The sequence below is a fragment of the Grampus griseus genome, assembly GCF_964374135.1.
Source record: "Grampus griseus genome assembly, chromosome: 16".
Taxonomy (NCBI): domain Eukaryota; kingdom Metazoa; phylum Chordata; class Mammalia; order Artiodactyla; family Delphinidae; genus Grampus; species Grampus griseus.
In genome coordinates, this window is record NC_139010.1 from 4,689,169 (window position 1) to 4,712,091 (window position 22,923).

A 22,923-nucleotide genomic window follows, 5' to 3' on the forward strand; every position below is an offset into this window, starting at 1 on the left:
GCAGGAGGAGGGAGAAAGTCTGAGAAATGGGGGAGGGGGATGTAATCGCACCGATACTGGCCACAAACACAAAAATTTGCCCATTCCTGGTTTACATTAAAAATGAATATGTATGCACATGTATTTGTCGGCTGTGTCCCGACTAGGCAGGTGATGAGGCGCTCCTTTAAGAACCTTGAAGACCCAAAGTTGCACTCAGACCGCCCACCTGGATCTGAGCCCAACCCTGGACCTGAGAACCGAATGGCCGACTGCGGCCGTGGCTGTTCCCTCCGCCCTGGAAGAGCTTGCAGGTCGATTTTTGCCAGCGGGTCGAGAGGGAGCCCCGGAGTCCTCCAGCCCGTGCTCTTAGCGCTCAGCCCCCGCCTGGACCGCCCGGTCGGAGCCGGCCCGAGCTGCAGGGCCGCCCTCCGCCGCACGGGGGCAACAGCACCTGCAGCGCGGCGGCGGCGGCGGCGGCCGTCCCGGCGCCCCTCTTGGCGGCGGCGGGCGGAGGCCGGCCCGCGGCGCGCTCGCTGATTGGCCGCGGCGCGGACGCTGCCATGTTGGCGGAAGCGGCGCCTTCTGTACCTTGGCTGCGGCCGCCGAGTCCGTGCGCGCGGCGTCCTGCTTCCTCGCCTCGTCCGGGTCTCGGCGCTGAGAGGCGGCGGCGGCCGGCGGGATGGAGAAAAGTAGGATGAACCTACCTAAGGGGCCGGACACGCTCTGCTTCGACAAGGACGAGTTCATGAAGGTGCGCGCTGGGGCTCCGCTTCCCGAGCCGGCGGCGGGGGGTCTGCCCTCCTTTCGCTCCGGGGCCTCCTCGGGCCGCGCCCGCTCCGGGCCGGCCCCCGGCGGGACCTCGCTGTTCCTCGCAGTGGGTCTCTTGGCCTCAGGTGTGGCCGGGGCAGCCTGGAGAAAGCACCACTGTGAAATCGTGCGTAGTGAGCGAAAAGGCCTTGAAGTTGTGTGCAAGTGGTTTTGAGCTAAGTATAAAAAGCCCCTATTATTACCCGACCCCGTTAGCATGCAGTGCAGTAGGATTGCCAGTCCCCTGGCCAGACAGAAGCTTGTTGACCAGCGCCTTGCACCTAAAAGCTCAGTACTAATGCATTGACCAGATCTCTGAACCCACGCCCATACCGAGGGATCAGGTGGGGGGAAAAGGCACTAAATCGAAAGTTTTTCCTTAACGTTCATCTAAAGCTTCTGAATGAGATATTTAAAAGATGAGAATCTTCTCATTTTGTTGGCGATACAACAAAGCAAGCTATTCTCCTTTTCTAAAGTTGCTCTACTGCTCTTTATAAGGTGACCTCGAAGTTGGTCTGCAGGTCATTGTAGGACATAAACTTACATAAGCAGAATAGCAATATAAACCGAAAACATTTTATGGATAATAAAGGTTCATCAGGCACAGCCTTGAAAATATCCAAGATTTGAATCAGAGCTAGGAGGAACTTTGCATACCTATTTGGTGTAACCCTCTCGGTCTGTACTTAAACTACCAAGAAACATATTTATGTTTTATATCTAAGGATTGGGGGGTTTGATACCACTAAGTGGCTGTTTTCAGTGTTAAAAAGGTAAACGTTTTGGCTCAGTAGACGCTAAACTTTTAAGGAAGTGAGTGTAAGTCCCTTACTGTTCTTTTTTGATGACTTTAAGTCATACTATGCTTTTTCTTATTTTAGGTTCATCAGTCTCTCTCTCTTTTTGTTATTTGCATTCAGATCACATCTCTGGTTTTTAAAAGTATTTATATCTCATTTCTTTATGGCTGAATAATATTCCATTGTATATATGTACCACACCTTCTTTATCCAGTCCTGTGTTGATGGACATTTAGGTTGCTTCCATGTCCTGGCTATTGTAAATAGTGCTGCAGTGAACATTGGGGTGCACATAACTTTTCAAATTATGGTTTTCTTCAGATACATGCCCAGGAGTGGGATTGCTGGATCATATAGTAGTTCTATATTCAGCTTTTTAAGGCGCCTCTATACTGTTCCTAAAAAAGAACGAAATAATGCCATTTGTAGCAACATGGATGGACCTAGAGATTATCATGCTAAGTGAAGTAAGTCAGACAGAGAAACACAAATATCATATGATATCACTTATATGTGGAATCTAATTTTAAAAAATGATACAAATGAACTTATTTACAAAACAGAAACACACTCACAGATCTTAAAAGCATACTTATGGTTACCAAAGGGGAAACGTGCCGGGGAAGTGATAAGATGGGAGATTGGGATTGACATATACTTACTACTGTGTATAAAATAGGTAACTAATAAGGACCTACTGTATAGCACAGGGAACTCTACTCAATATTCTGTAATGGCCTATATGGGAAAAGAATCCAAAAGAGTGGATATAAGTATAACTGATTCACTTTGCTGTACACCTGAAACTAACACAACATTGTAAGTCAACTATACTCCAATAAAAAATTTTTTTTAATGTGGTAAAAAACAGTATTTCCATCTGGATTCTCTCCAGTGTGGCCATATCATTTTTAGTATGCGGGGCTGTCTAGACCCAGGAATAACTTACTCTTGTTCTCGTACAGTGGTGTTTCTGCTAAACCACGGCAAGGAAGAGCATAACTTGTCAGGGATGTGTGAAAGGGACCGCGGAGTGAACTTGCTGATCCAGGAACGCTTTGTTCCACCCCCTGGCTGAGAGCTGCCCTGGAGCGAGGGTAGAAAGAAAGACCATGATGAGAAGAGGCGCACTGGAAGAAGAAAAGGCACAAGCAGAGATCAGGGGCTTTGTTCTGACTTCTGATTTCAGGAGTCTCAATACAGAAAACTTAACTTGTCCAACTTTTGCCTTCTTCAAGGCTTCCTTCAGGCTCAGTACCAGCATTCTTTCGGACTTGCTAGCCCCACCATGTTTCTTGCTCTGAGATGGCAGAATGCCTTTGGCAAGAGCAGCTGCAGAAAGCAGAAACCTCAGAATGCAAGTTCTAAAGTAGAGCCTGCAGTAAGGAGAGGGCAAACTGAGAAGGTGGCTGGAATGGCCCTCTTCTGTCACGGCTCCTAAGCCTCTGAACGTGCCCTACAGTTTGTAGTGCTAATAAATGTGACCACTTCACACGTAGAAGAAAGATACCTAGGACAGCTATCCTGTGTTAAACGTTGATTTTCTAGGTGAGACCTGGAGGTAAAGGTTATTTGCAATTTGTGTTTCCTTCAAAGAGACATTTTATAAGTTTTAGTTCCATGGCAGAAATGGTGGGTGGAGAGCTTGCTGTCGGGGTTATATTTCTACCTCTGTGTCTCATTCAGCACATTTTGTAATTTGTTCCTGTGGGAAAGTTAGGGAATGTCCTATTTGCATTAGGAGAGTTGAGATTCCTTGAAATCCAGTCGTTGGGTTGGAAACTGTGTCATTAGTCTGCCAGACATGACGAGGGCCTGTTAGGACAGTGGTAGCAGTTGCTCACTTAATAAACAGTCATTCATTGATCACCTGCTTTGTGTCAACCAGCAATCTAGACGGGATAGTACAAGGGTACATAAGATATGGTTTGGGCTGTTGAGTATGGTCACAGGAAGACCACCGTGTGTGCTGAGAAACTGGACCTAGTCCAAAGAGGCTGGAAGGCTGGCCAGGAGTGAGACCGCAAAGGTAGGAGGGCAGCTGGGAGGGTTGCAAGTTGGACGGGGCCCTGTGTGCTACACCGAGGGCCTTGTGCTCGATGAGCTGCCTTCACGGTTAAAGCAGATGACATGGGCATGTCTGTTGCATTGGAGCAGCGTTAGAGGGCGCTGTGCCACTGGTTCCTTCAGGTTGATATCGGGTTCCAGCTCAAGGGAAAATTGTGTTGGATTTGAACTGATGAGCTAATATTTTGATATGGACCGTTCTTGCACATGTGTTTCAGTCCTAACTCAGTGTCTTAGTGGTACCTCAGACCTTTAGGAAAGTATTTAATAAATTCTTAATAAATAGCAAACTACCTTTCTGAACACAGAAAAAAAAGAGACTACTAAAAAGTTATTTCAGTGGTCCTTGTGAGATCTAATGAGAAAGAGGAGGGGACAGATTTGTGGAAGATGGAGGTGATCAAAAGACAGGAGTGGCAGATGGAAGAATCACTTGGGGCAGAGGTGGTGGTGACATCATACCGTTAGCTTCGTCACCTTGCAGAAATCTTTAGCGTGCGTTGATAGCCAGCTATCAGATGAAATAGGACCTAAGATCTTGGTATCAGGGAGAGAAAGCGGCCTGCTAACAGAGATAAATTAGATCCCTTTACCTAGGAGTGCTATTGGAATCGTAGCTTTCCCCTTCTAGCCCAGCGTACGACTTCGCTTCCTGTTTTACAGCAAAAATAGTGCCATCGAATGGGAACTCCTTCATCTTGCTGACGATGACGGCTCATTCTTGTATTTGTGCCCGTTCTCTTTCTCCTCCTCGCCTGTTACGTAGAGGGGTTTTCCTTCCTTCCTTCCTTCCGCCCGTGCTTGGAGCCCAGGCCCTCCTGCACTCTCCCCACTGGCTTTCAAACACGCTTTGGTCTCTTCCCCTTGACCCTGCTGCCTCTAGTCTGTCCTGTCACACTCTTCCACATTACAGCCAAATGGTCCAGTTGTTGTTACTTCCTTCTGCGCTTTTTGGCCATTTGTGTGTCTTCTTTGGAGAAGTGTCTGTTCAGATCCTTCGCTCATTTTTTAATTGGGTTGTTTGTCTTTTTATTGTTGAGTTGTAAGAGTTTTTGTATATTCTGGATATTAGATCCTCATCACATATATGACTTGCAGATATATTCTCCAATTCAGTGGGTTGTCTTTTCACTTTTTTAATAGTGTCTTTTGACACATAAAAGTTCTTATTTTGATCGCGTTCAATTTTTCTATTATCTTGATGCTTTTTGTGTCATATCTAAGAAATGACTGTCTAATTCAAGGTCACACGGACTTTCACCTGTTTTTTTCTAAGAGTTTTATAGTTTTAGCTCTTCTGTTGAAGTCTTTTGATCTATCTTGACTTAAATTTTCGTTTATGGTGTGAGGTTGGTGTCCAAATTCATTCTCTTCCGTGTAGATATTCTCTTGTCTTAACGTCAGTTGTTGAAGAGACTCTTCTTTCCCCATTGAATGGTCTTGGCGCCCTTGTAAGAAATCAGTTGACTATAAATGTATGGGTTTTAAGTTCTTTCTTTTTAAATGTTTAGGAAATCTACAGTGTAAAGTAAAACTATTTCTGAGAAATGAAATGTGGCAGTTGTTACATACCACTGAGTTTGGGGTTGTTTGCTGTCATAGCAAAAGCTTCCTAATCCAGTATTCACAGATGTTCTAAGTAATTTAGTCTTGTGCAATGCAACGCTTGTTTAAGAACAAATATATAAATGGCAAGTTGAGCGCTAATGTTACCTAATAGCATTTGTTTGTGAGAGTTGAGTTATATGATTTAGAATGTCACCATGAAGTTCATACCTGAACTTCATCCATCTGAATTTCATACCTTCAAAGATTATGTACCTGAGGCAAGCAGAGTGCTCTGCACAGTCATACAGCTGGTTAATAGCAAGGCCAGGATGTCAGGCTGAGGCCTGCCCACACGTTCTTGCTGCGATTGCTGTGTAACTATGAATATAAGGTGTTACCTGGGGTCCTCTCAAGCAGCAAGATGTCTGGGCTAATTCTGGCTCTAGGTAAAGAAGCAGATGGTTTTCACTCAGTGGCTGTGACATTACAGTTTGGTAAGAAATCCTCTTATCTGACACTATCAGAGCAGGTGTCTGGGTGATTAATTAAGAAAGTCAGTTTTTACAAGTACTCGAGGGATGGTGCTCGAGTCCTTAACGTTCTATTTTCACTCATACATGTGTACATTTATTCTCCACTGATGTGGCGCCAAGCTCTTCTCTCTGAAAATTCGTCTGCTGATTCGATTTCTAGATTGTCCTTTAAGTCGGTGAGAACCCTAAGGCATCTGCAAAGAATCTGGTATAGAATCCTTCAGGATTTGTATGACCCTCCTTCCAGCTGCCCTACCTGGTTCATGGTCATGTGATACATAATTGAGGAAAAATTGTCTTATCAATTTCTCAGCATCGGGTCTTCACAGAGCATCATAGTTTTCATGAGAACAGTTATCTTCTTGCACTTATATTTTGTTGGTTTATATAATGTTTAATAAAATTCTGTAATTTTGATGATAAGTACAAGTGACCTTAACAAGTTCGGGAATCATCACATCTGATTCTTGATGACTAAACAGCTCAGCTAGTAGCAGAGTCATAGGTGCAATAGACAGTAACCTGCTGGCTGTATGCATGTCTGCCTACCAGGGGCATCAGAATGTTATAAAGGGAGATGGCATAGCGAACCTGTGAGACCAGTACTTGGAAGTTGGTTTTGAAAGATTCTGAACATCTATTCAGTGGAATACTCACATCCATATAAAATGTCAGTACAAATTTATATGTATTATGAAAAGACATTGAAGTTATATTTCTATATGGGGAAAAGTAGCTTAGAAAAGGCTTATTAAGATTGTGTGTGTGTGTGTGTGTGTGTGTGTGTGTGTGAACACAGGAAGAGGTCTGGGGTTTCGCTGAAAATGGTGACGAAGGAGGATCCTGAACTCACCTCCTCGCATGGACACACGAAATCGACAGCTACTTAATGGAACAACCTCCTCTGAGAAAACCCCCCAAAACTAGCTGAGCAACTCCTGCACATCTGGCAAACAAGAAAAAACCCACATCAGAGTGGGTAGGAGAGGCTGAGACACAGTCTCACCATACACCCCTCCGCCAGTGTGGTGACCCACAATCGGGGAACTCCCATCCCAGGCTGCTCCCCGAGGAGCGAAGGGTGTGAACCCCACCCCTGGCACCCCTACTTTCAAGACTTGCACCTGGGAGATGAGCCCCCAAAACATCTAGCTTTGAAAGTCGATGGAGCTGGCATCTGGAAGACCCATGAGGCTACAGTGACCTGAGAAACAGTTCTTGAAGGGGCAGCATGAACTTACCCTCCCCAGGGCCTGACACAGACACAGCAACTGAAAAGGGCCCAGACTTGCTGTGAAAGAGGCTTGTTTATCTTAAAGCATCGGCCTGAGGGGCAGGCTTCTAACTTCGCCCACGTCTGGGGGCTTGGAGGCCGGCGGGGCCATCTGTGCTCTCTCTCTCCTTGCTCCGCTCAACAGTATCTCCTGGAAAGGAACGTGTGTACTTGGTCTGGCGCCCTGATTTTTGCAGCTGCTGCCTGGGGACACCTCTTAGGTCACCTGGCTCTGGTGGCCAGTGAGGTTTACGCTTGTAGGTCCCCAGTGTTCATTGCAGTATTATCTGCAATAGTCAAGACGTGGAAGCAGCCTAAGTGTCCATGGATGGATGAATGGATAAAGAAACTGATACACACACTGGGATGTTATTCAGCCACGAAAAAGAAAGAACTCTTGCCCTCTGTGGTGGCAACGTGGATGGACCTTGAGGGCATTAGTGCTCAGTGACATAAGTTAGAGAAAAGATGATCATGGTCTCACTTGCGTGTGGGATCTAAAAAGCAAAGCAAGAAAAAATGGACCCACAGGTACTGTTCACATGGGTGGTTACCAGAGGCAGCCGGTGGGGAGTGGGCAAAATGGGCGAAGGGGGGCAGATGGTACAGACTTGCAGTTAATTAGGTAAGTAAGCCTGGGCAGGTGGTGTACAGTATGGTGACTGTAGTTAATACCGTGTTGTGTATTTGAAAGTTGAAGGGAGTGAACCTTTTTTTTTTTCAGTCTGTTTAGAAAAGCCATTAAACAATAACAACTACGATAAGCAGCAACAGCAACAAATCCTAGGCAGTGGAGAGTTGGTACAATTATTATCACCCAAAGTGCATAATTTACATTAAGATTCATTCCTGGTGTTGTACATTCTATGAGTTTTGACAATGGATAGTGACCTGTATGTACAGTCACAGTGTTGTGTGTAATAGCCCTAAAGCCCCTCTGTGCTCTGCCTGTCCATCCTTTTCTCCCTCCGACCCCAGGCAGCCGCTCATCTTTTTACTGCGTCCATAGTCTTGCCTTTTCCAGAATGCCATATAGTTGGAATCCTATAGGATATACCCTTTCCAGATTAGCTTTTTTCACTTTGTAATCTTAAAAGTTCTCATAGCGAGAAAAGGAAATGTGTAATGGTGTGTGATGGATTTTAACTAGACGTACTGTGGTGATCATTTTATAATAGATACAAATGTGGAATCATTATGTTGTGCACCTAAAAGCCATATAATGTTATATGTCAACTGTATCTCAATTTAAAATATAATTTATATTTTAAAGAGAAAGTCAAAAAAATTCTGGAAGGATGTGAATCATGATGTTAAATAGTGAGAAAAACATTAATAGTGCCTATCTGTAGAGCATCAGGACTGAGTGATTTTTTTTTTTTTTTTACTGTCTGTCTTTTGTGTCATTATAGCCCACCCTCCTTCTCCTCGGGTTCCACATCTGTGGATTCGACCAACCATGCATCAGAAATATTTGGGAAAAAAAAATTCCAGAAAGTTTCAAAATGCAAAACTTGAATTTGCTGAATTAGCAACTATTTACATAGTATTAACATTGTATTTACAATTATCTGCATAACATTTACATCTTATTAGGTATTATGTAATCTAGAGATGATTTAAAGTATACGCAAATACTGCGCCATTTTATGTTAGGGACTTGGGCATCCCCGGATTTTGGTGTCCTAGGGGGTCCTGGAACCAGGCCCCCGTGGATGCTGCGGGATGGCTGTATTTCTTTGTTGGTTGAAAGTTTCACAGTGAACATTTGTTACTTTTAAAACTAAGGGAAAAGGAGCAATTTCTGTTTTGTGAGGAGCCTATTTAACGTGTGTAGTTAAAAAAAATTAAATCCCTTGTAGAATGTAGGCGACAGGAGAGAATGCTCTTGGTCAGGGGCCACCCTCTTGGCGCCTTGATAGTGCACAAGCACCTTTATGTCACGTGTACTGAAAAGGACTTTCTCCCAACGGCAGTAGCCTTTCAAATGAGTAGAATGGCGTTTATCTCTTATTCTTTCTCTCCTTCTATTTCTGTGTGTAAAATGTGATATCGTTGCAGTAATTCTTTTTTCTGGTTTTATTTTCAGGAAGACTTCGATGTCGATCACTTTGTGTCCGACTGTCGGAAGCGGGTCCAGCTGGAAGCACTGAGAGATGACCTGGAGCTCTACTACAAGCTGCTTAAAACGGCCATGGTCGAGCTCATCAACAAGGACTACGCAGACTTCGTCAACCTGTCAACGAACCTGGTAAACTTTAATCCAGAGTTCCTACCAGTCAGTGTGTTTACATACGTACTACACACTCTCTTTCTCACTCATGTTTATTCTTAAAAGTGCTGAGTGTTTTTAGAAACCTTTTAGTTGATTTTTCCCCCAGAAACTTGGAGAGATTACTAATCTTACTAATAAAAGAACTAAACTTTCTTGATACACATTTTTTGTTTTGAGTTTAGTTTGATTATATTTTGAATGACTTATTAAGAAGTAGTGAAAAGTAAAGGATAACCATCTCAAGAGTGGTTGTTTTTGTTAGTTGCTAAGTGATTACCGTGAAATCTCACTGGTTTAGACTAATTTGCTAGAGCAGATACCAACGATTCTTAAGGAAGTGCTTAATTTACTTTCAGGTACTGTGCTAGCCAGACATAGGTTGAGGAAACGTTGGCCAATATTGACCTTTGGGTGGCCTGGTTTTATAAAAACATAGGAATGGTTTGTGAGAAGCGCATCAGTTACTTGGAAAAGTTGTTTAGAAATGCTTGAGTTTTAATACTTGGAAAAGTCTTCTTGTTCATACTTTATTTTTTGTTAAATCTGTTTATCCAAAGAAGTATAGAAAGTCGCCATCTCCATGGGAATTTCAGGAAGCACTAAGAATAACGAGCTGTGTTTGCTTTTGGGAAGTACACCAGTAAGATAAATGTTCCAGTAGGATTAGAAACCCTGAAAATTTTATTTCCATTCTATTTAATTTGTATTTTTCTCAAAGGCTCTAATAATACTTAGGAGAGATATAGCTCATCAGACTTTCACATCAGCTGGCTGAACATCATAAGTACAGAGATAGCTATTTTTCCTGTTAAAGTTTTTTTAGTTCATTTAAAATTTCATCCAGAGGCAAACTGTACACGAGGAATCTTTGGTTTATTACGACTTTCCCTATTTGCATAGTTTCATGTATATCAACAGATTTTTTCACTTTCTGTGAGCAATATTTGTGGTAAGATAGCATTTCTGTTATTTATCTAGTTATTAGCAATATGTGATTGTACGGAAAGAATAACCTAAGTCTAGTACTGCTTTGCTCGTTAAACAGAAGCTTCAGTGTCACTCCTGACTGACATGCTTGTGCCAACATGATTTTGCCTTTAGGTTGGCATGGACAGAGCCCTCAGCCAGCTTTCTGTGCCTTTGGGACAGTTACGAGAAGAGGTTCTGGTAAGTCCCCAGGTGCCAGTAAACAGTCTATATGTATAAAGCACGTTACGCTCGTTTGCCTTCTCCAAGAAGAACTCCTTTAATGTGTTAGGTTGTTGTGGTGGTGGTTTAATGGTCCATGATTATAGTACTCACCTTCAAAACTGGTGAAAATGATTCTCTACTTTTTGCATGTGATATTACAGACTAAAAACGTGTTTGGTTTGAAGACGACAGATCGTCAAAGAGTAGACACTTTTAAATGTCAGGGCGGAAAAGAAGGGTATTTCAAAATTTAACTTGTTAATACCACCTCCCCCATCTGTAAGTGGTCTCCAACTTAGAACTGGCTGACGTATAGTTTAAAATTTGTAATTTTACAAGTGTTTTCCCAGACAGTGTTTTACATGTGGTTAGGTTCCTGGACCAGTCTACAAAAGCTGTTCAACCCCTGTATGTAACTGAAGGATAATATAAATATCATGTAACGCCTAGTTTCTGGGAGAAACTCTCTCCCGTGGGAATGGGAGTGTCTGCCTGTAAGCCTTGAGGACAGGGACCCCATCTGGATGAACAGTGGAGCGGGAGTTTCGGCATCACCTCTGACAGGAGACCGTGTGGCCTGCCCTCCCCTCACCCACTCGTCTGTGCTAGGCACCCCGGCCTCCATTGTCCCTTAGTTGTGATGCACTGCACCATCGCTTCCTGTGTGTGTCACCACTGGACCACGCCAGACCAAGTGGCCTCATGCACCTTGCCCCCGAGACCGCGCCTGGCACGTGCGAGGCTCTCAGTAGGTAACGTAGGTAAAGAGGCCTTGCCTGCAGAGAACTGAAGGAAATGCAGGGTAATGGGAGTGTCAGAGCTGAGAAGTCCCGAGGAGGGGAGGGGTAGGCGGGAAAGACTTCATGAGAGAGATAAGTGTTGAGCTGTGCCTTGAACTAGCAGATGTGTTTGAAAGTGTATGTTTTTGAATTTTACAAAAGCTCATTACAGTGCTTTTCCTTGGAGTGGAAGGAAAGGGGTTTGTGGCCTGCTGCTGGGCTGTGCGGCAGCTTCTGCGTGGCTCTCCTGCCTCCTCCTCGGTGCTCCCTCACCTCCCAGCCTCGTGGCTGGCGTCTCCTGGGCCTCAGCCTGTGGTAACCTCCCACTCTTCTCTGTGCGCTCTCTCCGCTCTGCTGACCTGTGCTTTGAACTTCCTGGGCTGCTCTCGCACCTCCGGGCTCTAGTCCTGCCCTGCCACCTGCCAGTACCACGTCACCTCCCTTATTCTGCAGCTGTCTTTATAGCCACGTTTCTCCTCACCAGCCACAGACCTCACCTGCCTTTTTGACCTCAACTCACGACGCTGCTCTGAGATTCTACGATCATTGAGGGATAAGACTGTTTCTGTCTAATTCATCATTGTAGCCTCACTGGCTACCACGGTAGCTGACATTTAATAGACATTTCATAATGTTTATTGAATGAATGAATTCACCTCTCTATAAAGCTTTTGTGATTTATCTAGTTTATTCTGATCGTTTCCATTACCTTCATTTTGGCCTCAATTCTTCATACTTGGCTTAATTTATTAGCTTCTGGACATGTTTCTCCACCTATGACCTCTGGCTTTTCCTGGCCATTCTGTTCCTTACTTCTTGATTCCTGCCATCCCCCAAACAGCAGTTCATCGGGAAATATCAGTGCTTCGGGATTCTCTAGTTCCCTAAGATGTGTAGAATCTAACGTCCTCCCAAATCAGCCCCTCCCTGTTTGTTTCCTCTGCAAAATGAAGCCTGCAGTGCACCGGGTGCACGCCTCACCCACCCTGAGTGAGCGCCGTCAGTCGTGTCTTCCCACCTTTGGCTTCTGATAACCTCCTCTCCACCATCGTCAGCTTCCACAGGTTCTCAGGGTCAGACTCAAGTCCCATCCCCTGTGCCAGACTCTCCTATCCTTTGATTCAGATGATTTCTTGAACGACATTGACGGTACATGTATTATTATTCCTTCGGCCGTTAATCCTCCATAACCTTGGCTTTATATGTCATTTTGCCCCCAAACCATGAGTGCCCTCGACAGCAGTTGTATCTGATATTATGTATTTTTGTCACTATCTGCATAATACTGGCCCGAACATAAAATTAAGTTCTGTGGAATTTAATTAAATGTGTAAGTTTTGTAATGTCACAAAACAGTTTCTGCTGTATGTTTTCTTTATTCTTTTAAAGAGTCTTAGATCATCTGTCAGTGAAGGAATTCGGGCAGTAGATGAACGAATGTCTAAGCAAGAGGACATTAGGAGAAAAAAGGTAGGTTGCACGTGGCTTCATGGTAGCACCTTGGAGTTAACGGCACTTCCGCGCATGTGGTCTGATTTATTTCTCTTGGTACCTTGGCAGAGAGGAAGTGTGGGGTCTCTCCTTATTTTTAGGCATCAGTGTTCAGCAAAGTTCGCGAGGGGTCGAGCCAGAGCTGGAGCCCAGGTCTTCTCACTCCTGGGCTGATTAAGGTCCTGTTAATAAGAGAGGTGTGCTAAAGTAACTAATAGGAGAAAACGAGAAAATCGCGTGTTCTTCTCGTGCGTTAATTATCCGTGGCGGCATTAAAACTTTGAAAGAGAACTGTAGATTTCTTGCGCTGCATGCCAGCTAAAGCCCTGCCCTCATGTCTTCTCACACTTCTCAGTACCATGAAAGTGGTTTTTCTCAAAGCCTTTTTCTATGTATCTATATATACTTACACTTATAATGTCACGTCAACTGTTTGAAATAGTAAGACAGAATTTTAGATGTACCCAAGTGGTCACAAAATTAACATTCCTCAATTTTTCCAAAAGAAGAAACAGTAATAACTGGTATCCGTGAAACACTTTACAGTTTAACAGGCATATAACTAATTTCTCAGCACCCCTATAAAGAAAATATTAAAATTTTAGACATTAGGGAGTAAGTGGGCTTTCTAAGACCAACTCTTCCAGTGTTCTACTGCAGGTTGAAAAACTAGTGTGTTGCTCCCATTCTGCCGCGTTTATTTCTTCTTTTGTTTCCACTTGTTAACTGTACCTCTGCATGCACTGCTTTTACATTTTACTGGTCCTGTGTTTTAATTTTATTATCTGACTTTAAGGATGTAATGGCAGAGTTAGGATTAGAATTTGAGACTTCTGATTCTAGCCTGGTGCTCGGTCAGTGTTTTCTAAATTTATTAGCATATTTTCAAAATCTCAAGGGAAAGAAGCCTATTTTGAAACCTTCTGTTTAATTCTCCTTTAAATATCAGCTTTCGTCCAAAGATTTCAAGAATGCAGTGCCTTTCTAGAAAAGATTGTAAGCTTTGTGAGAGCAGGGAATTTTTGCCTGTTTTATTCACCCGTGTCCTCACTGTCTGGAAGAATGTCTGGTGCACAATAGGTGCTCAGGAACTATTTGTTTAATTTTTTTTGTCTTTTTTTAAAATTAATTTTTATTGGAGTATAGTTGCTTTACAGTGTAGTGTTAGTTTCTGCTGTGCAGCAGAGTGAATTAGTTATACATACATCCACTCTTCTTTCGATTTCCTTCCCATTTAGGTCACCACAGAGCATTGAGTAGAGTTCCCTGTGCTGTACAGTAGGTTCTAGTAACTGTTTGTTTAACGAATGACTTCCTTTTTGTTCTTTTAAGGATGAGAGTTTTTATAATATTCCTCAACCTCTTTGATAATGTTTATTGTGTAATAATGTCTTTAATGAATTGACGCTTAGGCATATAATTGTGTCGTATACATGTAAATAGGATAAAGATGATCGGAAACTAAAATTAAAACATGAGAAAAGGGTCATAAGAAAATAAATGTAGTGCCTATACAGGGGTTCATTTAAGATGGGGAAAAGAAAGAAGAAATAAAAATGCAGGAAATGAGATAACAAAAAAAGTCTAGTTTTTTTCTTTTTTTAACTATTAACTCGTAATAGAATATTGAAATACGCTTCTTCTGGGCAGCTAACATTAAGTTTTACGTTCTTGGGAATTCAGTGTTATGTAGAAGTATTCAAACTGTAGAGTGCTCCACACACTTTAAGGTGACTTTTGGCTTTGTATTTCCCTGCATTTAGAAAGGGGAAATAAGATAATTAAGATTAAACATCACAATAACTTCTTTTTGGCTTCATTTTTTTTTTATAGATATGTGTGTTGAGGCTTATACAGGTTATTCGATCAGTTGAGAAAATTGAAAAAATCTTAAATTCTCAACATTCTAAAGAAACATCTGCACTAGAAGCAAGCAGGTAAGTATTTTTTACTAAATATCACATAAATTAGTACTTCACACCCAGGCTACTTTTTTTTTTTAGTTAAAACGCATTTCTGATAAAGAAGAAAAGCCAAGTCTATGGCTCAGTGTTTTTGAACGTAGCTTATGAAAAGTGGAGGGCATGAGATGGTCAAGTTTATAATACATCCTTCTAAAACCTTTGTGGTGATGGACCACTGTTCCAACACATCACCTTACAGGGAGTCAGAGGAGTGTGCTTTCAGTGGAAGATTTTTATCTTTGGAATCGCCTTATGTAAGCACTGGCAAAATCCTTTGATCTTCCAGGTATGGAATGGCTTTTATCTTTCATAAATTTATGTAGACATGCCCAGAGTATCACCATTCATGTATCTTGCACTAGCATTGTAGCGTTAAGAAACAGTACAGGACACATTTAGTTAAAATTTATAAACGGGGAAAGAAACCTTGTGAAATTAGAAAAAAATGACCATTTCCTTTGTTACACTGTGACCGTCTTATTACCTTCCTAGTGTGAATTCTAAATCAGCCAGGTAGATGAGTGGCTCAGAAAATGAGTAGGTCACACCAGCACCGTGGTGCCTTGGGAGGAGCACAAGTTTGTGCTGCGTCTACCATTGGGCAGCCTGAGTCATGGCACCTCAGCTCCCTGTGTCATGGGCAGCGTAAGGCTAATAGGAACTCCGCTGGCAGGGCTGTCTGACAGCTCGGCAGCCCGCACCCGGCATGTCGTAGGCCTTCACACATCTAATTTGGGTCTGACAAGAGCTTCTCCTAAAGTCGCGTGGACAGCCGTAACATTCTTCCCTGAGTAATATTGGATAATCTGCTGCAAAGCCAACCAAAGCCAAATTGAATATACCTATACCAAAGTCTTACCACACGATAAAGGCATGTTGGATTTCTTAATTTTAGGGATCAAAATGTTAGATTTGGGAGCACCTTAAAGGCAGTACGCTCCATATCTCTCAGTGTATAGACTGAGGAATGTGGCATCCAAGAAGGAAGTGATTCTCCTGTCCTGGGTCTCTACTTCCTTTCATAATCAAGATGTACAAACAAGTGGTCAGCACTTGCTGTCTCTGTCCCTTCAGCCCCCCCATCCTCGCGCTCCTGCCCTTACCTCCGCTGGCCAGGGTCTCCGCTGCCGTCCTTTCTGACCCGTCCCTTCTGACCCGTCCGGTGGAGCCGTTTGTCTTGAGCTGCTCCGCGTCTCTCTCACCCTCAGCAGCATTGGCAGCTCCTGCCAACTTGTCTGCACTCGACATCCGCCATACCTGCCTCCCTGTTTTCTTTCCACTTGGGTCCGTTCCTACTCCCTTCCTCACTGATGTCTTTTTCTATGATACTATTCCTTTGCGATGTTCCATCTTTTTTTTTTTTTTTCTCCTTTTTGGCCGCACCGCATGGCATGTGGTATCTCAGTTCCCCAACCAGGGATCGAACTGTGGCCCCCTGCAGTGGAAGCGCAGAGTCTTAACTGCTGGACCGCCAGGGAAGTCCCTCAATGTTCCATCTTCAATGTAATAGATATTATGCTGTTTCTTGCTCAGAGTCACCTTTGAGTACTTTTTAAAATTCAGATCAGCAACTTTGAGCTGTAGAGAGAGGAAAACCAGGGCAATGTAAGTGAATGGTAACTACAGCATGCTTCTTAGTACAAGAAACGTTTAGATAATTTATAATTAATAGATCCACACTAGGTTACTCAGGAAAGAGGGATTAACCTTTTGGGTTGGTCTTGCAGGGGAATTGCTCTCCCTCTAAACTAGTTTTTTGTGTGTTTTTTTTTTTTTTTTTTTTTTTGCGGTACGCAGGCCTCTCACTGTTGTGGCCTCTCCCGTTGCGGAGCACAGGCTCCGGACGCGCAGGCTCAGCGGCCATGCCTCACGGGCCCAGCCGCTCCGCGGCATGTGAGATCTTCCCGGACTGGGCCACGAACCCGTGTCCCCTGCATCGGCAGGTGGACTCTCAACCACTGCGCCACCAGGGAAGCCCTAAACTAGTTTGAATGCTACAGATCCAGGACTGGATAGACCTGAAATGGATAGCATTTCATTTCCTTGTGATGTGAACTTTTTCCCCTCACTCACTGATAGGTCACCATTAGATACAGGATGCCTCAAGAGAAGCCCAGCAGATGCCTCAGTGCCTTTACATTTTTCTTCTTTTGCTGTTTAGCTTCCCTTTGAGTGGTATTGTTGCAGTGTATTTTAGAGGAAAGAAGTGCATTTATTACACTTGTGGCAGATACACAATGAATGTCCTTCCACTAGGACCCAGAGAATACAGGTCGACTGCTCTTTCAGCTCTTTGGTACATGAAAATGTAGAGCTCTTCTGACTTACTTGATGTATTGCCGCTAGAGGGCCGCTTTTATTTTATCAAGGAGACAGCAGTGTTTGGTATTTTAGAAGTAGTGGAGGTATTTTAGAGGAAGAGAGAATGAGACAGAGCAGTAGAAGGGGATTCAGGTGTAAATAATAGGATAGGGCAAGAGAGGGAAGGGAGGTTAAAGATGAAGAAGGCCATGGACAGGAGAGCCTGGGGGAGGAGGTGGAAACACCCGTCACACCCACAGTGGCCTGGTCCAGCTCCTGCTTCTTGCTTGGACCCTGTGGCTGAGGCCAGGCAGCGTCAGTGGCTTATACTGAAGTAGTTGCCCACTGTCCTAGAACATGCTGTGCATGTGACTTGTGAAAGCTGATGGCACGAAGGATGCTTTAGCTTCTACCTTGTAACAGGGGGCTGTGGAAAAACACAGTGGGTGCTAAAGCATCAGCATTGCTGATCATGTGATGTGTTCTCTCGGAAACTTAAAACCTTTAGGAGTTAAATTTCTCTAATTGTCTCTACTAGCCCACTTCTGACTGGACAGATTTTGGAGAGAATTGCCACAGAATTTAACCAGTTACAGTTTCATGCTGTTCAAAGCAAAGGCATGCCTCTTTTGGACAAAATAAGACCAGTAAGTGTTGTTTTAGATTTCCACACTTTGGTATTTAGGAATTTGCTAAATAATTTTGGTTTTACCTGATACAGGCATACCTCATTTTATTGCCCTTCACTTTATTGCACTTCACAGATATGTTTTTGTTTTGTTTTGTTTTTTTAACAAATTGAAGGTTTATGGCAGCTCTGCATCAAGCAAGTCTGTCAGCCTACCAGTGCCATTCCAGCAGCATTTGCTCACTTCATGTCTTTGTATCACATTCTGGCAATTTTCACAGTATTTCAAACCCTCCACCAGCAAAATGATTACAGCTCACTGAAGGCTCAGATTATGATTAACATCTTTTAGCAATAAAGTATTTTTTAATTGTTTTTTTAGACATAATGCTATTGCAGACTTAACGTACTGCAGTACGGTGTAAACATTTCTCTTACGTGCACTGAGAGACCAAGAGATCCCAGTGCCCCGCTTTACTGTGGTCCTGCTCGATTTACTGTGGCCTGGAGCCACACTCGCAGCATCTCCAAGGCATGCCTGTCATGCCTGTGATAACTGTTGATCTGCAGGATTCTGAAACTAGCTTTGAATTTTTTCCTTCAGTTTTTGTTTTTTGGACCCCTGCCCCCTAAGTGTCACACATTGTAGATTTTGTGTGAAGACACAGGCATATTCTCCGAATTATAAGGGTAAAATTAATTCTAAACTTCATGTAACTTGACACACCGTATGATGTAGTCAGAGTTAGTTTATCCGCAACTGTCGACTGGGCTTTAGATTCATGATGTTTGTCAGATTGACTCTGTAGCTTAAGAGGAAAATAACTTTTTTTCTCATTCTGCAATTCTGTCTAAGTCCTCCTTTGATATAGCAAAGATTTACTTATAAAGAGATGTGGGGTGGAGGAAAGATTCATTGTTACGCTCCAGAAAATGTTAATATTTTAATTTTACACATATTCTCTTCTGGTGCCGCCAGAGATTTGTTATGTATATATTTGAGTCTTTAGAAATTGTTCCAGCTGCTTTCTTACCTGTTTTTCTTGCAGCGTATAGCTGGCATTACAGCCATGTTACAGCAGTCACTGGAAGGCCTCCTTTTGGAAGGCCTGCGGACTTCCAGTGTCGATGTGATCCGGCACTGCTTACGGACTTACGCCACGATTGACAAGGCACGGGACGCGGAGGCGTTAGTTGGTCAAGTCCTGGTGAAACCATACGTGGATGAGGTTTGTGCACCCCCAGGCCTCCATTCGGCAGGCGTTCAGAGAGCGTCTGCTGTGTCCTGGATGCTTCACTGGGCGTGAGGGTGGATCAGAGGTCCTTCTGTAAAGAGTCTCATAGTTACTGCAGCATCAGCTGTAAGAAAAGGTTGGTCCCTGGTGGTTACAACCAGCGTGCAGGAGTCAGGCACCCTCTCTCGTATTTTCTAGTGATGCTGTAGCCCAGGGATTATCTTAATTTAGTAGGGGACAGGTCTTCCCTAGGGAGAAGGTGTGTATCAACATTTTTAGGTCAGTTTTATGCTATGTAGATTATTTGCCAATAAAGTTTTTAAAACGAATCTTTTAACTACTGGTCTGGTGGGTAGAATGGAACAAGTAAAGCAGATGCCAGCACCGCAGCTCAAGTGCCTCGTGGTGGGACAGCGGGCCAAGAGCCCTGAGTGTGGAAGGTCTGCGTGGAGGGCTGTCTTCACAGACTGCTGAGGAGTGTGTGGGCCAGGAAGGTGGGAGGGAGGGAATGTTCACAGATGAAGGGCTTTCATAGGCAAATTAGCAGCGTAATACCTTAAATCCAGAACTTGGCTATCCAGTGTCCTTCACCTACGAGGACACAGTTAAAATTTGGGAAGTAAGCACGTTCTGCCTTTGAGCAGCCAGAATATATTACAGATTGTACCATGTGAAGTTGCCAATACTCAGCATTTTCCGACGCGCAAAAATGGCAGCTTTGTCTGGTTCAAACTGGTGGAAGTCACAGGCCCGTCCTCAGTGTTTGCAGACTTTCTTCAGTGCCACATCAGTGTGGACGCTCTTTCTGTCCAGTTAGTACAAAGCCCTACTCACCATGACTTTGGGGTGAAAGTCTCCCATTTATAAATGGGGAAAATTGAATGTCATTGATAAAAATGAAACTTAAGGATTAATTTCAATAGTCCAGTCAGCTTTCATTAGGATTACTAAAAATAAATGATCTGTCATCTTCCTCTGTTTGTATCCTGTTGTATTTCATAGCTGTCTCTCTATAGGAGTGAAAAAGACAAATTACCTACACTATTTCTTTATCACTAAGTGAAAATGTTACTAATTTATGCCTTTGTTTTTCATTGAACTGAACCTAATGTGCTAAATTAAAGAAACGTTTGATGTTTCAGTGGCATATTAAATAAACTGTGGCCACATTTTAATTTTATTTAAATTCGTATGTTTGTCATTCGCCTCTTGATTCTCAACCTTAACACAAAAGATAAAATAATAATAAAGTAAAATAAAATATACTCCCTTCCATCTTTCTCCGTCTCAAACCTTCCCCTAATCTGAATAATGGTATTTAGAAGAAAAGGCCACGGTCAAGACAGCAAGGAGCTGTTGTCATGGGAAATCATTGTTTTATTTCGTTTTCAAGCTCAGGAGGGAAACAGGCGAATGTGTCTGGCTTTTCAGCTTCAGGCCAGTCTCTGGCACCCAGCCTGTGTCTCCCCCAGGTCAGAGCTATGCACCCGAATCCTGGAACTAGCTCTGAGTGAGGCTGTTGCTGTTAGGAAACACGTCAGCTGGGGAGGAGGGGGGCGAGAGGAAACACACTTTTCAGGTTTTCTTTGTTCTTTTCCCTGTGGTATGTAACTCATACTTGTCTTTTTTAAAAATGATGCTCCTTTTACTAGGTGATTGTAGAGCAGATTGCTGATGCTCATCCGAGTGATCTTCAGCTCATGTACAGGAAGCTCCTGGAGTTCGTTCCCCACCACTGCCGCCTCCTTCGAGAGGTCACGGGAGGAGCCACCTCAAGGTAGTCTGAGCAGCTGTTCTCAGAGCTCCCGCGGCCCGGGGCTGCTCCTGGGAGCCGCTCGTGCCCTGCTGGTTCTTGCTGTCTCGTGTGGACCGGGTTCAGATGCCCTTTCCTGTCTGTGTGTGAGCACAGTGCTCTGAGCTGGGCAGGGGCCATTAGCCTCGTCTTACAGAGAAGGAAACTGTAGTGGGTGGAACGGAGGAGAATGGTGTGTCTCTCTTGAATCCACAGCCCATGCTTTGCCCTTTCCTACACTGTCAGTTCCCTAAACTAGGTTTGAAATAAAAGTTGGTTTCTTTCCATTATCCTAATGTCATAATCTGTTAATAAATATCAATTCAGTTTAATTCAACAAGTTTTATAAGATGTTAATTGTGGTTAAAGTCATCTTCAGTTTTCCCTCCTTTTGTCTGATTTCCATGGTTTTCAGTTCTGTTTTGTAAATACCCCACTGCCTTCCACCACTGCCACTGTCCTGGTCCAGGCCTTTGTCATTTCTCTGTCCACAGTAACAGGTTTTCCCCACCTGCTCGCGCGTCTCAGTCTGCCCCTCTGCTGGCACATTTACCCGCAGTGCTGAGATTCATGCCCTGTCTTCCTAAGTCTTTAGTGGCTTCCTATTGCTCATTGTGGAAAATGCAGGCTTCTTGATCAGCACACAAGGCCCCTTGTGCTCTGGCCCCGGTGGTCCTTGGGTGGGGCACTCTGCTCTGTGGTACCCTCGCCCTGCAGTTTTCCAGCACACAGCTGCACTTGCCCGCCCCAGCACACGCTGGGCGGGTCTGTGTTTTTCCTCGGAGTCCCCTCCGCCTTTCCTGATCCCTCTTTTTGTTGACCTGTCACTCCACGTGAAGCCCCAGCTCAGATGCCACTTCCTTCAAGAGACCATCTTTTACCCTGATGTCTACCTTTAATCCTGTTCTCTGCAGGCCATTGCACGTCACTCTCACTTTTTCCATCTCAACAGTGTGCTCCCCTCCCGCACGGCCCACACCTCCCTCCTGGCACAGTGTCTTGAAGGCAGTAACTACCCAGTGTTTGCAGGATGAAAGACTTAACCTATTTACAGCATTAGAAAGGCAAATGAGGTCCCTGTCTTCATGGAGTGAACATTATATTTGGTCTTGAATTTTTGTTCTTTGAAAAGAAAAAAAAATCTGGGGAACAAATACGCTGCTTGACTTGTGAAGTACCCTATTTCCAGTACACGATTTCAGATGAAGCCTTGTTTTGCCACTTTTGCTTAGTAACCATGAAGATTTAGTTGGATTTGGATTTGGGGTAAGAATTTAATAGAAGTCATGGGGTAAATTTAAAGAAGCCACAGTTATGAAACAACCAGTCATTAGATTTGACAGGCCTAGTCTTGGTCCTGAAATGTCAAGTTACAGAGCCTCACGTGCTCTTTTCCGTGGTTTTCAGTGTGGCAGAATTCATGCAGACGCCTCAGAAATCTGAGGAATCTAAACTGCACCTTGGTGGGCCATCTGCATTTGCTTGAGGCCCCGTCGTCCCGCCACTCCTCACCTTCCCTTGCTCAGCTTCTGCCTCCAGGTGCCCTTTAGAGCTGGGGACACCAGCGACGTTCAAGATTTATCTTCCGAAGAATGTGGGTTAGCTTTTCTAACTGTTGATCTCACAGATTTAAGTTTTCTCTTTGGGGCTTTAGTTAGACATTTACTTTGGGAATGAGGTGATCTTGTCCTTCAGTGTTGTTCAGATTATGTGCATTTGTATTTTAAAATCTTCAATTCTGTTCCTTCTTTCTTCCGATACCTTAATAGAGCTACTTCTTATTATGATTAAAAGTATATGATATGATACATGGAATTGGGTATGTGGGACACAGGCATCTTCTTTCCCTCCTGGACCCTCCTCCAATCCCACCAGTAATTTCTCATCAATTCCTACCTATTATAGAATGAGATTATCTGATAGCTCTTTCTGAACAGTAAAGCTGAATAAGCTATTTGTCTTGATAGTTTCTGCTAAGCAGGAAAATTATGAAAACTTTTTACTGTTTATTTTTAATACTTATCAGAATGTTAAATGCCAATTTGTTATCACCACTTAGCTACACAACTCCCCGTTTTGCTAAAAAAATGAGACCGTATATTGCATGGATGATCAATTTTAAAGACAGTTATCTTAATATAGAGCATATCAATAACGGAGCAGTCAAAGTGGGTCGATCGGTGAGATGGTGTTGCTTAAAGCTACTTACAGGTCTTTAAGTTCAAGAGAAACTTAAGGAACCTGCTTTTTTTGT

General features: G+C 43.6%; 1 protein-coding gene across 2 annotated transcripts in view; it reads left to right on the forward strand.

Moving 5' to 3' along the window:
• Window positions 1-588: 588 nt before the first annotated feature.
• COG2 (component of oligomeric golgi complex 2) overlaps window positions 589-22,923 on the forward strand; it is a 41,474-nt gene continuing 19,139 nt past the window's right edge. For both annotated transcript variants that reach the window (XM_082673682.1, XM_082673683.1), the window contains exons 1-8: window positions 589-733; window positions 9,103-9,264; window positions 10,390-10,455; window positions 12,648-12,728; window positions 14,583-14,686; window positions 17,553-17,661; window positions 18,692-18,871; window positions 20,530-20,654. In XM_082673682.1, coding sequence (XP_082529808.1) covers window positions 662-733; window positions 9,103-9,264; window positions 10,390-10,455; window positions 12,648-12,728; window positions 14,583-14,686; window positions 17,553-17,661; window positions 18,692-18,871; window positions 20,530-20,654 — 899 coding nt within the window. In that variant the 5' untranslated portion in view covers window positions 589-661. The remainder of the gene's footprint in view (window positions 734-9,102; window positions 9,265-10,389; window positions 10,456-12,647; window positions 12,729-14,582; window positions 14,687-17,552; window positions 17,662-18,691; window positions 18,872-20,529; window positions 20,655-22,923) is intronic.